At 34.1% G+C, this 17,600-nt stretch overlaps 1 protein-coding gene across 9 annotated transcripts in view; it reads left to right on the forward strand.

The window, feature by feature from the left end:
* Nucleotides 1–525: 525 nt before the first annotated feature.
* LOC134241022 (protein boule-like) overlaps nucleotides 526–17,600 on the forward strand; it is a 39,813-nt gene continuing 22,738 nt past the window's right edge. For 2 of the 9 annotated variants that reach the window (XM_062723113.1, XM_062723118.1), the window contains exons 1-6: nucleotides 528–671; nucleotides 5,201–5,323; nucleotides 5,531–5,622; nucleotides 8,296–8,353; nucleotides 8,560–8,634; nucleotides 10,347–10,368. In XM_062723113.1, the coding sequence (XP_062579097.1) occupies nucleotides 669–671; nucleotides 5,201–5,323; nucleotides 5,531–5,622; nucleotides 8,296–8,353; nucleotides 8,560–8,634; nucleotides 10,347–10,368 (373 nt within the window). In that variant the 5' untranslated portion in view covers nucleotides 528–668. Of the gene's footprint in view, nucleotides 672–5,200; nucleotides 5,324–5,530; nucleotides 5,623–8,295; nucleotides 8,354–8,559; nucleotides 8,635–10,346; nucleotides 10,369–17,600 lie in introns of all 9 variants that reach the window. The other 7 variants (XM_062723114.1, XM_062723119.1, XM_062723115.1 and 4 more) reach the window with 4 other exon arrangements.

The following is a 17,600-nucleotide window of genomic DNA, read 5'->3' on the forward strand; positions in this document are numbered from 1 at the left end:
ATTGAGAATATACTGATTTTTTTTTTATTTGGATTAATTAGATATATAGGAAGGTCGATAAGACTTATCTACAGATTATGTAGATATACAAAAAAAAAAACAAAAAAACAAGTGTTTATTAGTTTTTTTTAAACAAATTTTAATTATATTTTTTGTAAGAATTAAAATTGAAACCTCAAGCAATCTAATTATCTTTCTGCTTTGAATTAAATATCTAGTAAAGAGAGAGAGAGAGAGAGAGAGAGAGAGAGAGAGAGAGAGAGAGCACGTGTGCGCTATGTACCTCGGGTAGAGTCATCAAACGTCATAGTGAACACTCGTCAGGCGGGAAGAAGTTCTTGGACGATACCAAACATAGGGGTGTGATGGAAAAGATGAACTAGTGGTCGTAAAAATAACTAGCAATTTCTTACATTCTTTTCACAATCCTCAATGAAAATGTCCTAGAATATATGTTAAGATTTCCAGTACAATGATATATTTCTATCTTAAAAAGAATAAATATCTCAGCTCTACTCAAAGTATCCTGTTACCCCCTACTCTTAGACAGGTCCGACAGTTCTCCGACTCATCCAAGTTTCGGCTGCAAAGATCATCCTCGCTGTAGGATCTGTTATATTATTTATATATAGTCTGTTTTGTAGTAGGAGTGTTTTTGTCTCCCCAGAATGGTGAGTATAACAAATATGTATCCCAAACTAAATCAAGGTAAGTGATATTGTGTAGATTTATAGTTCATGAGAGATGATACGAAGAAACGCAAGCACGGTAACTGTGTTAACCTTTTGCAGGAGTAACAGGCAAAACAATGACTAAAATTAGCGCATCATGCACCGCATCAGGTTTCAATTCGGCACCATGTTTATGACAGGAGATATGTCTTGTGCAGGTTGAAGACAGCCAACTTGGCCTTGAACAGAACATAGAGCGCCTGCTCTTCACCGTTGAGAAAATGAGTTGGGGCCTAAATCAGTTTCTAAATTTGCAGTGCCAGTTTAGTCTACGTATTCATTTGTAAAACAATATATTATTTACTTAAAGGTGATTACCAGGAACTATATTTTAAAAAGTTTGTAAAGTATTGAGAACATATTGCCAAAAGTTTGTAAAGTATGGATTGAGATTACCGTCGAAATTTGCTGCCTGTGTAACAACTAATCAAATGTAACTTTTAATTCATGTTGAAATAGAAAATACAAGTGATGACAATGTATCACTTCTAAGCTCTGCTGTATGTTTTGATATGCTGTGAAAATTAATTTATTGACTTGATGTCACGGGGTGTCAAATCTGCTGCATTCAAGTCTGTCGCTTAATTTTTTTCCTCAAAAATAAAGATAAAAGATTTTTTAAGAACAAGAAGATATCATTTTACGGTTTACATTCTAATTGTGTTTTTTAATCAGAAAACAACTTGCTGTGTTTTCAATTTCTATTTTTGACACTTTTTACCAATTTGAAATTCCCACTTGATTCTAAGAGAAGGAATGAGAAATGACATAAAGTTGTATGCAGCTAGATTTTCCAATTATGTGAAAATACATTTATTATGAGAAAAATCGAATTTTTTTCTGAACAATGAATAGAAAAGTGGTTCAGGCCATACCAATTTCTAATATACAGTCAGTGGACAAAAGTATTCGTCATTTTTCAACAGGGCTCCCACTGGACCGAAATTTTTTTTCGCCACTTTTCGCGACACAAGCTTTAAGGAAAGGCATACTTACATCTGATTTCTCGACAATGCAAGCACTTTTTGTTATTCAATTTTTTTTTTATTATGTTTATCTGACAGAGACATTGTTTTAAAAATGTAATGTTTAAAACTTATGGTAGTATCCATTTAAAAAAGAAAAAAATAATAATGTTGGAATTACACAATTAATTTGATATTGTATTTATATCAGCCAACTCTTTATTTTTTGTTCGCCTGGTAAGGAGGGGGGGGGTACAGACCTAGTAAAAATATGACATTTTTTAAAAATTGAAATTTTCATCATTTCATTAATTAATTGTGAAAAGAAGTAAATTAAAAAGTAATGAAAATTAGGTTTGAAACTTGACTTTATTTTAACAACTTGGAGACTCCAGGGTATAATATGCAAATGTTAATGTAAATAATTCAGAGTAATTTACTAACTAAAGATAATTCTGTTTCCAAACCAATTTCTTTTTCACTCTTGGTCAGTTAATGGTGTATTAATATACAATTTTTTTAATTTTCAGTAGGTAAAATTTGAAGCCATTCTTTACAATTTTCGTCATGTTTCCCTACTTTCGGTTTTAAAAAACGATCTACATAGACAGATTTTGTTGATAAAAATCTTTTATATACTAACTTCATCTCCTAATAACACTGTATCCCCCCGTTTAATCCAAATTATATTATTTCAAGCAATTTTATAACCCTTTATTGCTCCAGGCTAGTTACCTAGTCAGCTCTGTTCGTTCAAGCGAGACGTGATTTCCTACATGTAGGTTTCAGTTTTCACACCTCTGCTGCATTAAATAAACAAAGGGACTTATCTGTGTACATTGAATAAACAAAGGAGCTAACCAGGGCTACACAAATTTTGTACATGGTACATCTAAAAAATTCGTTTTCGCCACTTATGAATTTCTTTTCGCCACTTTTGAAAAAAATTCGCAATTGGCGACAATGGCGAATCACAGCTCGAGCCCTGTTTTTCAAAATGGCATCGCGTTGTTTACGTTCACAACGGAAGTTTTAAACGTAGATTTGTATACTTAAAATTAAAGTCACTTACCTAATATTTGGTCAGATTTCCTTTCATACGAATTACTTCTTTAATCCGATCTGGAATGGATGCGTAGAGGCTGTGGACGTATTCCAAGGGGATGTTTTCCCACACTTGTCTGATTGCATGAAACAGCTGATCGCGACTTTCAATAGTTGCGGACATGCCTTTAAGCTCTCCAAATGTTTTCAATCACATTTAAATCTGGAGACTGAGCTGGCCAATCTGTGCAGTTAATATTATTTTCGGTCATATAGTTTTTCACTACGTGAGCCCTATGTACGGGAGCATTATCGTCTTGGAAAACATAGTCTTTGTTCGGGAAATGTCTGGCAATTACAGGCCATAAATTATTGTCAACTATTTCCAAGTATTTGAGTGCATTTATATTACCTTCGACAGGTACAATAGTTCCCATACCATCAAAACACATGCATCCCCAGATCATAAGTGTTACCTTCCTTTTCGATGGCGGACAAATCAAATGGGGACTGTTCGCTTCGGCATCCTTTCTCCACACATACACACGGTTATCTGTCCCGATAACAATCTGACTTTCATCGGAAAATATATATTTTTTCCATTCATTATCACTTTTCCAGTTTTTTCGTTCTTGACACCATTTTACCCGTTTTTTTCTGTTCACACATCGAACCACCATAGTCTTCCTTGCACGTTTCCTTTTGTACCCTTCTTCACGTAATTTTCTAAATACTGTTTTCTCACTAAATTGTCTTCCTCTTCCTTCGTTCAGTTTGTTTGTTAAATCTGTCAAAGTGTCCCTTCTGTTTGCTTTAGCGAGGCGACTCAACTTCGTCTTGTCCCGAGTTGTAAACAAAAGTTGACGGCCAGATCTCGGCAAGTTTTCTACAGTACCCAGTCTGTCAAATTTATTCAAAATACTCATGATTGTTGACCTTGGTATACCAAACATTCTTGCCAGTTCTGCTTTATTTGGAGTGTGGTTTGCAGATTTTACGATCATTTCTTTTACCTCAGTGCTCAACTCAACTGATTTTCGCCCCATGTTTTCGAGTGATGTTTTCCAGTGTTTACAGACACACAAGTGACAAAATGACGTCACAAAATCGTGACGTAATTTCTCCAGTCTCTTTATTGAAAGTTTCATTCTATTTCGTTTGTTCTATAAATAGCACGAGTGAAAAATAGCCGAAAGAGGCATCGCGATTAACGCAACGCCAATTAAAATGACGAATACATTTGTCCATTGACTGTAGTTCGTCGGATTCGCCGCTTCTATTTTTAACAAATCCAAATTATAATATTAAAAAAATAAATTTTGCGCGCGCATCCAAAAATATCTGAATATAATTTTTTTTCTCAACTTTTTACACAAAATGCATAAAAGACTTGGAAATTTGTGTGACAGAAGCGCGGGATTTAGTGTTTGTACTTTGTAGCAGTCTGTGAAGTTTTGCAAGACGCTCGTGTAACTGTTTGTATGTACCAGGGGTGAGCAATTAGCATATCCAAACAACCGGGGCTACCATTTTTGGGGATCAGGCTAGGTGTTTTCTGCAAGGAGGTAGCACGTTGGGCTAGTAAAAAACATAACTACACACGCAATGCAACAACGAATGACAAGAACAATCGGTATTTTCACTTGTATTTATTATAAAATTCCCAACCAGTTAAAATTTTCCAGACAACTTGCTCCTATTGTCAATAAATCTTTATAATCTTATCTGTTTTGTAGTTCTATCTGACTTATTTACTTCCAAAAACGATCGTTTTTTCCTAATCCGAATTTCCTCTATTCCTCCATTTATGGTAAATACATGCAGATATCTCATTAAATTATTTACGATTATCCAATGAACTGAAAGATAAGTGTTTTATGACTCACATGAAATATATTTCCAGTGTATTTAATGATTTAAGATGAAAACAAAATGATTTTGATTTTATTCTAAATGAGCTAGTGCAATGATCAAGAAAAAGGGAAGATAATTCATTTAAATTAATTTAATTTTTTTTTCATTACAATTTATGCATGATTAATATTGATAGTGAGAACTTTTAACTTTAATTTTAAAAAGAATGACCCCAGTACCCTGACTTTTTCAGCAATTAATTTCTTCTCCAGATTAGTATTTATTTTAATTTTTGCCCCTCTGTTTGGGTAAGTAACTTTTTACTAGGGGCTATTAACTTGAAAGCTGCCACTAGCCTGTGGGAAAGTACTTGATTTTTTTCTCAATTGCACACCCCTGTGTACTATAGAAGAACTTAGAAATTTTTGCCACTAACATTAATTATATTCGCTCGCCTCATAATTTTGAAAACTGAAAAAATAAATATTTGTAAAATATTTTCGCTCGCTCGCCTCTCTTTTCATTTTTGAAAATCTGAAGAACTATGTTACAAATTGGTGTGGCCTCAACTAGAATTTTTAAGATTGGTGACATTTATTGTTACAGTCTTCTTCTGCTGATGTCTCCCCATCTGTAACCCCGTCGTCAACACCCCTCGGCAGTACACATGCTCCAAAATATGGCACAGTCATCCCCAATCGCATTTTTGTAGGTGGAATTGCAGCTAATGTAAGTAGGAAAGTCCACATATTTTTTTACATCTTGATTATCTGTTCAAAAATTGTTGTTTGCCAGCTTTTTTCAGCTGGAAATCTTTCAAGTCAATCTTAACAATAAAAGTAGTATCCTGGTGGGTGATGTCTTGATTGAAATGCTCTAGTTTACTTTCACATATGAAGTGATTCAATGAGTAAGTTAATTCTTTTAAATTTTTAGACATCAGAACAGGAATTGAAGCAGTTTTTTGCTGCGTATGGAGCTGTAAAAGACTCAAAGATAATTGCAGATCGGGCTGGGGTATCGAAAGGGTATGTATATAATGGTAATGTAATGAAGAGAAGGGGGAATTCAAACCTCAGTGTTTGGTAACATATTATTACCAATTAGGTAATTTGAAGAAATCTGATAAAAGGTAACAAAGTTCACTAGCACAACTATAGCAAAGTGGGAGTATTTGGCTCTGACTGATGCTGGAAAAAAAGCATAGCTTCAGAATTCCAGATTTTTATTACAAACACATTCTATGATCTTGACCATCCTATTGTGTTCTGGTTGTTATGTTCTAGCTGTTGAATTCAGCAATATTTGTGGCCATGGCATGTGCTAGTGCAAAAATAAAACAGTATGTCCTAAGGATGTGTCCTGACCTATTGCTAATAAAGTCAGATTTTGGATATCAAAAAAGCCTAAGCTCTACCTTCATTTGGGATTAGCTGTGTAATGATTATGGTGCAGAGTCAGAACTTAGTGATTTTTAGGGGTAGTTCTGTTGAAAATTACAATTGCTTGTCAAATACATTTTATTTTCTGCCCAGAGGTTGCACATACATTGAACTTAAATTTGGTATACATATTTATCATAAGAAGATCTAGGTCATGTTCTGGGCAATTTTGGACAAGAGTTATCAACTTGTGCCCCTTGGACTTGGAAAAATTCAAATTTCTTAAATTGCAATTTGTGTTCATTTTCTTTGCAGTGGTTGCACATATTGAAATGAAATTTGATATGCAGATTTATCCTAACAATATCTAGATCAAGTTATGTTTTGGATTCAATAGAGCAATTTTTGACAGAGTTATGTCCCTTGGAGTTACAAAAAAAATAAATTGCAATTATTTGCAGTTTCCATTCATTTTCTTTCAAAGGTTGCACATATTGAAATTAAATTTTGGTATACAGATTTATCCTAAGAATATCTAGATAAAGTCCTGTTTTTTGGTATGAACAAGCCATTTTTGACAGAGTTATGTGAAATCATGACGTTCCTTGGACTTCGAAAAATTCCAGTTATTTGGGGGATGTTGTTTTACAAACATCTCTTGTTAAATCCTTGGATACTTATGATATTGATGTCATATGCAGGGCTTTCAAAAAGATTTGAACCAGGTGGTACTTTATCAAAAATAGGAGGTACCATTCGGCGAACGCCGAAGGCGTGAGCCTGCTAGGGGGGTCCGGGGGCATGCCCCCCCGGAAAAATTTTGAAATTTAGAAGCCACCAGACAGCATTTCCTGGTTTCTAGACACATAGAAGTATGCTGCTATCAGTGTTATTTTTATGCCATGTTTCCAAGTTTATTTTTGGTCAATACACATTACATGTGAAGTTTAGCACTGGATGGGTGAAATTACATAGAAAAATTAGTTATTTGAGCAGAGTAACAATAAGATTTAGGTAAAACTTCTAAGTTCTATGCTATATTTGTTTATATAAATTTGTTCAAAAATTTTTGCAAGGTTTGAGTTGTAAGTGGTATGTTTTAAATATAAAAAAAATTATTGAGTCATGAAAGGAAATGGAAATTCAAAATTTAAATTTAATAAAAGAGAAATGAAATTGTATTTGCATTAAATGTATTCATTTTTGATCTACAGTAAAGTGCAGATTAAAAAAAATTAGAAGAAGCACTACATGATGCATAGCATGTACCAATAAATTCAGCATATTTTTCATGCACTGGTACATGTACATAAATAATATACTTGTGTAAATTACACAAAGATGACATCAAGACTGGAGACAAAAAAATTTAGATATGACTCCAACTTTACTGGATATGGTTACAATACTGGGAAGAAAGTAAACGTCCGCAAGGTCATTCTCTTGACCACTAGGAAACTGCTGAATCGAAGAATTAAATGTATGGCAAAAGAAATAGTTTCTGTTTTATGTCCTTTTGTTTCATCAGAAAGTTGCAGATATTTAAGACTGTAAGTAATTTATATCGTCAGCTGCGGATTTTGACACTTAAATTTGAAGAGTTGAGGCTATTAAAATGTACAGAGGTGGTCAAAGAACTACCTATTGTTCATGTCGGTTTCTCTATCGGTCAGTTGTGTTGAAGACTTTCCGCGGTCTAGTTCCTTGTATCTTAAAATCTTTCGTGAAACTCATTACCATGGCTTTAAATTAACACTTTCATTTCTGACACCTGGATTCCTATTTTTAATTTTTTTGGCCGTATTTATTTAAAATACATCCATAGTTATTAGCTTTTGTCAAAATCAGTGACGGAGGAATTTGACGGATCGAAATCTACTTTCGTTTTCGACAAAGATCTATAAGACGCGTTACGCAATCTCTTTTGTTTCATTTATTCAAACGCTTTAATGATCTTCTTGACTAACCAATCAAAAACGTTATTAGATACCATTACGGACTAAGAATAATACAAAGCTACGTAACCACAACTTGTGTAAAACATGGTAAGGCTTATCGTATTTTTTACGCGATTTTTTTTCTCTACTGAATATTTTGGCCGGTACCATGAACGAATCCAACCGGGTAAAAGTAACGGGTACCGGCAGATTTTGAAAGGCCTGCATATGTTACATTAATAAAGGCCACAAGGGGCCAGAATGCTCAACCTTTGATGCTTTATATCTCGAATTAAAGAGTTTGTAAGGCCTGAAACTTTTATATATTGATTCCTGACTAAAATGCTCCGCTGGTCCTCAACAGGTGTGTTTTAATTTTCAGATATGGATTTATTACATTTGAAAATCAGGAGGATGCTGACAGAATTATTAAAAAAGATGTATGTATGAAATCTCGCGGAATATCAGATGGAAGCTTGTATCGTTAATTATCAAGTAAATGTTCATATCATAATTATGATCATAATATTATTACTTTATTTAAACAAGAGAGTGCAATAAAACATGTAAAAAAAAAAGTCCTCACAATTTGCTTTATTAAATTAGATATTTAAGGGAAGTTAATTGAGACTTGTGTGTTTTGCAGTCGGACAATTTGGTATTCAAGGACAGGAAGTTGAATATTGGTCCAGCTGTCCGCAAACAGGTAACCCAGTCTGATGTAAGTCCAACAGAAGTATATGAAATCGTAATTTAAACAAATACTACATAACTTGGAACTAACCGAAGAATATTACATTAATAAATGAAAATAAAAATAAATAATTGCATAAATTTTTCTTTTATTCTGACCTTTAGTGTGGCTTTTTCTTTTCTTTTCTCAAATTAGTGTTAAGGCCTTTGAATCAAATAAGATATTTTTTAGGTTAACTGAGCCAAATGTTCATGTGAGCCTTTCTGTTTGAAATTATCAGTTGTTTGTCATCGTAAAAAATTTTATTCAAATGAAGGGTCACATATCGTCTTTTTAGGGCAAAAATTGTCTATGTATTTCATTGTTTTACAATTTGATCAGCTAAGTAATATTGCTACATATTATCTTAGTTTGAAAATGTTTATTATCTATAAATTGGATTTTTTCATAAATTTGTTATTTTTTTTTCATTTTTAGCTCTACTGGTCAGAGACCAGAAGAGCTTATGCGATAGTAATGCTTCCGGCGTCCGTCCGTCTGTCCGTCTGTCTGTCTGTCTGTCCGTCTGTAAACAATTTTTCAAAATGCTACTCCTCCTACAGTTTTGGTCTAATTTCAATATAACTTGGCACACAAGTAGACTACACTAAGATACATAATTCTGTGTATCGGTTTTTGATTTCGATGAACGGTGTTGCCGTGGTTACTAAAAATAGAAATTTCTGTGAAATTCTTTCAAAATGCTACTCCTCCTACAGTTTTGGTCTGATTTCAGTATAACTTGGCACACAAGTAGACTACACTAAGATACATAATTCTATATATCGGTTTTTGATTTCGATGAACGGTGTTGCCGTGGTTACTAAAAATAGAAATTTCTGCGAAATTCTTTCAAAATGCTACTCCTCCTACAGTTTTAGTCTGATTTCAGTATAACTTGGCACACAAGTAGAATACACTAAGATACATAATTCTGTGTATCGGTTTTTGATTTCGATGAACGGTGTTGCCGTGGTTACTAAAAATAGAAATTTCTGCGAAATTGTTTCAAAATGCTACTCCTCCTACAGTTTTGGTCTGATTTCAGTATAACTTCGCACACAAGTAGACTACACTAAGATACATAAAATAGTGCATCGGATTTTGATTTCGATGAACGATGTTGCCGTGGTTACTAAAAATAGAAATTTCTGTGAAATTTTTTCAAAATGCTACTCCTCCTACAGTTTTGGTCTGATTTCAGTATAATTTGGCACACAAGTAGAATACACTAAGATACATAAATCTGTGTATCGGTTTTTGATTTAGATGAACGGTGTTGCCGTGGTTACTAAAAATAGAAATATCTGTAAAATTGTTTCAAAATGCTACTCCTCCTACAGTTTTGGTCTGATTTCAATATAACTTGGCACACAAGTAGAATACACTAAGATACATAATTCTGTGTACCAAATTTTAATTTTGATGAACTGTGTTGCCGTGGTTACTAAAAATTGAAATGTCTGTAAAATTGTTTCGAAATGCTACTCCTCCTACAGTTTTGGTCTGATTTCAATATAACTTGGCACACAAGTAGACTACACTAAGAACATAAAGAGACTTTATCAACGATCATTATTCTATATAGCTGTTGTAAAGTTTCAAATCCCAGCTGCTTAAGTACTCTTCTCTTCCTTTGCTATAAGTTCAAACCAGTAGAGCTTCAGTCTCGACAGAGACTTCTGGTTTTTTACTTTCAGCAGGTGTTGCCTAGAGCTTACGGTAAGTTTGAAAATGCAGTTTACACTAGTGTGTATATATTTTCTTAGAGCCCATGTGACGGTTAATGTTAGTTTCAATGCATGGTATTTGTTAAGTAGAGAATTAGACCATGATATTCATAGATTTCAAAAGGATTAAAAAAAAGAAGAACATGGACGCAATTTCTCAAGAGTTACATTTATAGGACTTTTCAGTACTTACTAGAGGTAGCAGACTTGCTGGTCCTCTACCTGCAAGATTTCAGGTTTCCATAACTGCAGTCAAGAATCATAACTGGTGCTTTGAAATCAAACAATTTTGAGCCAAAAGAAATGTGTACAGGGTTTAAAAATGTTATGTCTTACCATTAGAACCAAAATATGTCTATAAATAAAACAATTTTTGATTTTTTAGCTCACCTGAGCCGAAGGCTCAAGTGAGCTTTTCTGATCACATTGTGTCCGTCGTCCGTCTATCTGTCTAGCTGTCTGTCCGTCCGTAAACTTTTCACATTTTCAACTTCTTCTCAAGAGCCACTGGGCCAATTTTGACCAAACTTTGTACAAAGCATCCTTGGTTAAAGGGGAATTTAAATTGTTAAATTGAAGGACCAAGTCCCTTCACAAGGGGAGATAATCAAGAAAAGACAAAAATAGGGTGGGGTCATTAAAAAATCTTCTCAAGGACCACTGTGCCAGAAAAGCTGAAACTTATGTGGAAACATCCTGGGGTAGTGTAGATTCTAAATTGTACAAATCATGACCCCTGGGGATTGGGCGGGGCCACAATGGGGAATCAAAGTTTTACAGAGAAATATATATATAGGAAAAATCTTTAAAAATCTTCTTCTCAAGAACCACTGTGCCAGAAAAGCTGAAACTTATGTGGAAGCATCCTGGGGTAGTGTAGATTCTAAATTGTTCAAATCATGACCCCTGGGGATTGGGTGGGGCCACAATGGGGAATCAAAGTTTTACATAGAAATATATAGGAAAAATCTTTAAAAATCTTCTTCTCAAGAACCACTGGGCCAGAAAAGCTGAAACTTATGTAGAAGCATCCTGGGGTAGTGTATATTCTAAATTTGTTCAAATCATGATCCCCGGGGATTGGGCGGGGCCACAATGGGGAATCAAAGTTTTACATAGAAATATATAGGAAAAATCTTTAAAAATCTTCTTCTCAAGAACCACTGGGCCAGAAAAGCTGAAACTTATGTGGAAGCATCCTGGGGTAGTGTAGATTCTAAATTGTACAAATCATGACCCGCGGGGGTAGGGCGGGGCCACAATGGGGAATCAAAGTTTTACATAGATATATATAGAAAAATCTTTGAAAATCTTCTTCTCAAGAACCACTGGGCCAGAAAAGCTGAAACTTATGTGAAAGCATCCTCAGGTAGTGAAGATTCTAAATTAATCCAATCATGGCCCCTGGGGGTAGGGCAGGGCCACAATGGGAAATCAAAGTATTACAAAGAAATATGTAGGAAAAATCTTTGAAAATCTTCTTCTCAAGAACCACAGGGCCAGAAAAGCTGAAACTTATGTGGAAGCATCCTGGAATAGTGTAGATTTCAAATTGTCTAAATTATGATCAGTGGGGTAGGGTGGGGTCACAATATGTATTACAAGGGGGAAATCTAGTAAAGAACAGAATGGTCAAAGCTTCTCAGGTGAGTGATGTGGCCCATGGGCCTCTTGTTCAATGATGTTTGACTGGTTGACCAATGCAGAATGCTGAGGTTAATTGCTGACAAGGTCCACCTAGTCAAAAGTTGAACTATTGTATTAATTACGCTGCATTTCATTTCCGGAAATCTGCTTAGCATTTCCGACATTTTTTTATTTCATTTCCGACAATTTTTCTTTTCATTTCCGACATTTATTTCTTTTCATTTCCGGAATTTTTGCAAGGTACCTCTCCAGCAATTTAATGTTAACCAAGTAGCTGGAAATGGAATTTTTTAAAATAAAAAAATTTCTTTCCAAACTCATTTTCAAAATATTAATAAAATCACAAAAAAATATACATTTGTATTTTGTACATGTAGCCGTGACTAAGTCTTGTTAAAAGAGTTCAATGAGCATGCTTTTTTTTTTTTTCAAAGAATGGAGGCGTACAAGGCGAGGACAATCCCCCGCTCTGAGAAAAGACATTTCTCAATTCAAAGTTATATTTTTAGCTCACCTGAGCCGAAGGCTCAAGTGAGCTTTTCTGATCACATTTTGTCCGGCGTCCATCTGTCTGTCTGTCTGTCTGTAAACTTTTCACATTTTCGACTTCTTCTCAAAAACCACAGGGCCAATTTCAACCAAACTTGCCACAAAGCATCCTTGGGTGAAGGGGATTCAAGTTTGTTCAAGTGAAGGGCCACGCCCTCATTCAAGGGGAGATAATTGGGAATTAATGAAAATTTGGTGTCATGCTTTAAAAATCTTCTTCTTAAGAACCACTGTGCCAGGAAAGATGAAACCTATGGGGAAACATCCTCAGGTAGTGTAGATTCAAGTTTATTCAAATCATGACCCCCAGGGGTAGGGCGGGGCCAAAATGGTCGACCAAAGTTTTACATAGAAATATATAGGAAAATTCTTTAAAAATCTTCTTCTCAAGAATGACAAAGCCATAATTCATCATATTTATATGGAAGCATCCTCAGGTAGTGTAGATTCAAGTTTGTTCAAATCATGACCCCCAGGGGTAGGGCAGGGCCAAAATGGCCAACCAAAGTTTTACATAGAAGCATGTAGGAAAATTCTTTAAAAATCTTCTTCTTAAGAATGACAAAGCCATAATTCATCATATTTATATGGAAGCATCCTCAGGTAGTGTAGATTTAAGTTTGTTCAAGTTATGACCCCCAGGGGTAGGGTGGAGCCAAAATGGCCGACCAAAGTTTTACATAGAAGCATGTAGGAAAATTCTTTAAAAATCTTCTTCTCAAGAATGGCAAAGCCATAGTTCATCATATTTATATGGAAGCATCCTCAGTAGGGCTGTCACGGTTCCAAAAATTTTCGAGTCGGGTCGGTTCTGATTTTTTGAGGTTCGGTTTCGGGTTTCTCGGGTCGGGTAGGTAATGGAAGAAAAGCTCATGATTTGTATTATTTTCAACAATAAAAAAAATATTCTCATTTAATCTTAGAAATTGCAACATTATAACTAGTTTAAAGTAGCCTCCTGACTAGACAACAACTGTACCAAATTATTTTTAAATCACCTTTCAGGGTTTCAGATTGAAATAAGTAACTACAGGACATCTGGCATATTTACCAGAAAAATTATAGGCCATTCTGTCCTAAACTTCCTAAAATTATAGGCCAATAGAAAAGTTAAACTAACTCGGATTTCTGTCAGACTTTTACAAAAACAGTCATTTTATTACATAAAATATTCAAACTATATTAATTTTCCTTTTAATGAGGTGGAAATATTATTTTGTTTCTTTTAAACAAAATTAATATATTGAAACAGAATAGTAATTGTTTTTTTTTAATTCCATTCAATGGGTATTTAACTTATATTAGTCCCACCTTTCATTGCATGTAAATGTATTTATTTCTTGGGATTAAAATTTTTAAAAATAGTAATCCAAAAATTAGACTTGTATCTCTGATGATATTCAATGTATAATTATGTTTAAAGATTACCTAGACCATTTTTTTTCCCTTAGTAAAACCTTGCAACATTGTCTGTTTCCTGCTATTAGTCCGACCCCATATTCAATCATGGCGGTAAAAATAACAACATGGCATGGATTCCTTCGATGTTTTAAACATTCATCACTACTTTTATGCTCCTTGCAGTTGGGTTTGGAAATAAAATTATAGAGTATTTTGTCAAGATCTATTTATACCAAAATGTCATTGGCTGATTGAATCGGCAGTTGCAGAAAGTAGAGAAAAACAATCGGATCTGAATGGAGGAAAAATTATACAACTGGCCTTTACATACAGAAGATAATCGGCCATTGTGTCTGTTCAGTGTCAAACTTATAGGCCAACATGGCAGGTAAACTTTTATTGGCAAATGGCCGACGCCAACCTGAAACCCTGTCTTTTAATGACAATTTACTAACAAAACTCTCGTTTTTGACGCCATTTTATAGTAAAATCTACTCTATTATACAAATCGAAACCGAACCGAATTCCAGAAAAACGGAACCGTACCCGACCCGAATTAATTGTTCCGCGGTTCCGGGTCATTTCGGGTAGCCGTGACAGCCCTAATCCTCAGGTAGTTTGTTCAAGTCATGACCCCCGGGGTAGGGTGGGGCCAAAATGGCCACCAAAGTTTTACATCTTGATTGAACTATATAGGAAAATTCTTTAAAAATCATCTTCTCCAGAATAGCAAATCCATGATAGGTCATGGGACTACTTTTGGATTCAAACTTTTCAATAATAAAGGAATTTCTACTTTCCCATACAAAAAAAAGGTACATATAGGCATACTTTTTTTGTGCCTTTTCAGTACCTAATGTGTGCCTACTATTATAGGTACAGAAAAGGCATACCTATTCTGTGCCAAAAATGAACTTAATTATTTTCTAGTGTACCTAAAATGTACCTAATTTGGACTTTGTCATTTTACAGTGTGCCTGAAATGTGCCTACTTTAGACTTTGTCATTTTTCAGTGTACCTAAAATGTACCTAATTTGGACTTAGTCATTTTACAGTGTGCCTGAAATGTGCCTACTTCAGACTTTGTCATTTTTCAGTGTACCTAAAATGTACCTATTATGGACTTAGATATTTTCCATCTTACCTACTATGAACTTTGTCATTTTTCAGTGTGCCAGAAATGTACCTATGTTGAACTTATATATTTTCCAGTGTACCTAAAATGTACCTATTTTGAACTTCGTCATTTTTCAAAGTGCCTGAATTTAAATACTTTATTAGAAGACTGGTTCTTTGTAGCAGGGTGGGGTGGGGTGGGGTGGGGTTGTGGGGGGTGGTGTTGAATTATCATTCAAACAAGTTGTGCATTTAATTTTTAATTTCATTATACTTCATATTTCACATCATTATTGCAAGTCCTCGGTATAATATATAGTGGTGTTGTGGAAAGAAAAAATGGGGAGGGGTAATAACATTGTTACTCTCAAATGCCAATATGTAATTATCATTAATTCAATTAATCTTCTTAAGGAAAATAAAAGGTAAAGATCCATTTCTGTTCTTAAAATATGACCTAGTTTGTCTTACAGAGTTCTTAGTAACTTTGATTAACATTCTCTAAGACATAAGGGATTGTCTTATAAACATTGACCATTGACCATTAACCCTCCCCCCCCTACACACACACACTTGTTAAATTATTTTTTTTTTTACATGTCATTTTATCAACTTGTTGCATTTTGCAATACTGTGAAATATGTATATATCAATTAGAAACAGGAATTCACTTTCCGCTTGAACGAACACAATACACAGATAATCCACAGAGACTATCAGGTAGTCCGTGCATTTAGTGAAGTGGACACAAAGTCATGTAACCAACACCCAAATCTGCTTAGTTACGATGCTTCTCAGTATTTTTCTTGCAGTATTATTCTTTAATTTCTTTTGTTCTTCAACAAATTAATGATAAATGAATGTTTTTAACTCTGTAAATAAACTGATAAACTATTAAGATATTAACCGTTTTAAAAACTAAATACATTTTTTTTTCAAAACCAGGTTTGCCTAGCAAACCCCTCTAGTTGTAACAGATACAACTTTGTATTATAAATTATCAGTAATAAAATTTATATGCACATGTCTATGTCCAGTAGAGGTCCCATTACGCGATCACGGCATCTCTCTCTCTCTCTCTCTCTCTCTCTCTCTCTCTTGTACGTTTTGTAAATACAAAAATGTATGGGATGTTTAAATTAACTTTATAGGGTGAGAATTTATATCCATTAGACCAGTTACTGGTGTATTTTAAAATAGACTTTGTTAATCTTTGAATGCAAAACGATGTTGATTTCCACAGTATTCTTCACTGAGTGACACAGGTGTTAATACCGGATGACCTTCACCCTGCAGAAATTGTTCTGTATCACATGAAGTTCTCCACAAACATGACAAAAGGGTGATTTCATTAAATTTTTCAGCTCAATATTAATGGGTAAAATACAAAAGAATAAGTTACAGAATGAAATAAATAGAGATGCTTTAACTATTACCGGTAGTTAGGAAGTAGCAGTAAAAAAAATGTGTACATTTACAGAAATTTCATATAAATAATAGCCCCCAAGATGCACAAAATACAGGTGCTTATCATTTATAATTATTCACATACTAAGCATTTATGGATTGTATACATGTTATAATTTACATGATGGTCCAAGTATACATGTATTTCGATGTTTGTATCACTCTCTTGTGTCAGTTACATTAATTAAGATTTTAGTTGAAATCTAACACGTAAGAAAATTATGAATAATTAAAAAAAAATAGGGGGCCAAATCAATTTGAGAGGATTAGTTATGTAAACAAACACAAAATAGTAATGGCGTTCAAGATGGCGGTTCAATTATTTACCCAAAATAGCCACGCTAAATTTCAAGGATTTCATCGCAATCGGCTTTCAGTTTAAGTTGGGGTTTAATAAATTTTAATAAAATCACGTGACTCCAGCGAAGTCTACGATTGGTCAGTGAATAGCGCGGACATTACAGAGACGATTTGAAAATTGGCCGAGATGAAAACCTCAAAAAGAAATCGGAGAATTATAGGTCGGTGAGTCTTTATTTCAGTGTAAATTTTTATGCTGCTTTTTGTTTATGTATTTTTGCACGTAAAGAATGCATTAGAATGTGAATATCAAATGTAAATTTTACGAAATTCTAGGTATTTGTACCGTAGATTTTTGGTTTGTTTTGATTCAAGATGGCCGTGCAGCCAGTGCTACAGCCTACACATGAAGTAAAGAGATTTAGATAATTATTATTTTGTTTAACCAGATGTGTAACAAGACAAAAAAGTGTTTCACAGTTTCAGAGTCTTTTAAAAAAAAATACTACGAGTAATGTGTCAATATCGCCGAACAGGTAGAACAGTAGCCTCTGCATGGGCATGGCGATAATAACAAACAGAAATTCAAATGAACAGTGTGAAAATTTAATCATTGGCATATGAAATTTGAAATATAAAGTAAAGATCTCTATATAAAAAAAATGTATGGGGGGATAATTTTTAACATGTTTTAAAGTATCAAAATTACCGCATTTATAAAACATAATATAACAAAACTAACT

Source organism: Saccostrea cucullata, unplaced genomic scaffold (genome assembly GCF_032062105.1).
Source record: "Saccostrea cucullata isolate Sc308-1 unplaced genomic scaffold, CSIRO_AGI_Scuc_v1 ctg3188, whole genome shotgun sequence".
Lineage (NCBI taxonomy): Eukaryota > Metazoa > Mollusca > Bivalvia > Ostreida > Ostreidae > Saccostrea > Saccostrea cuccullata.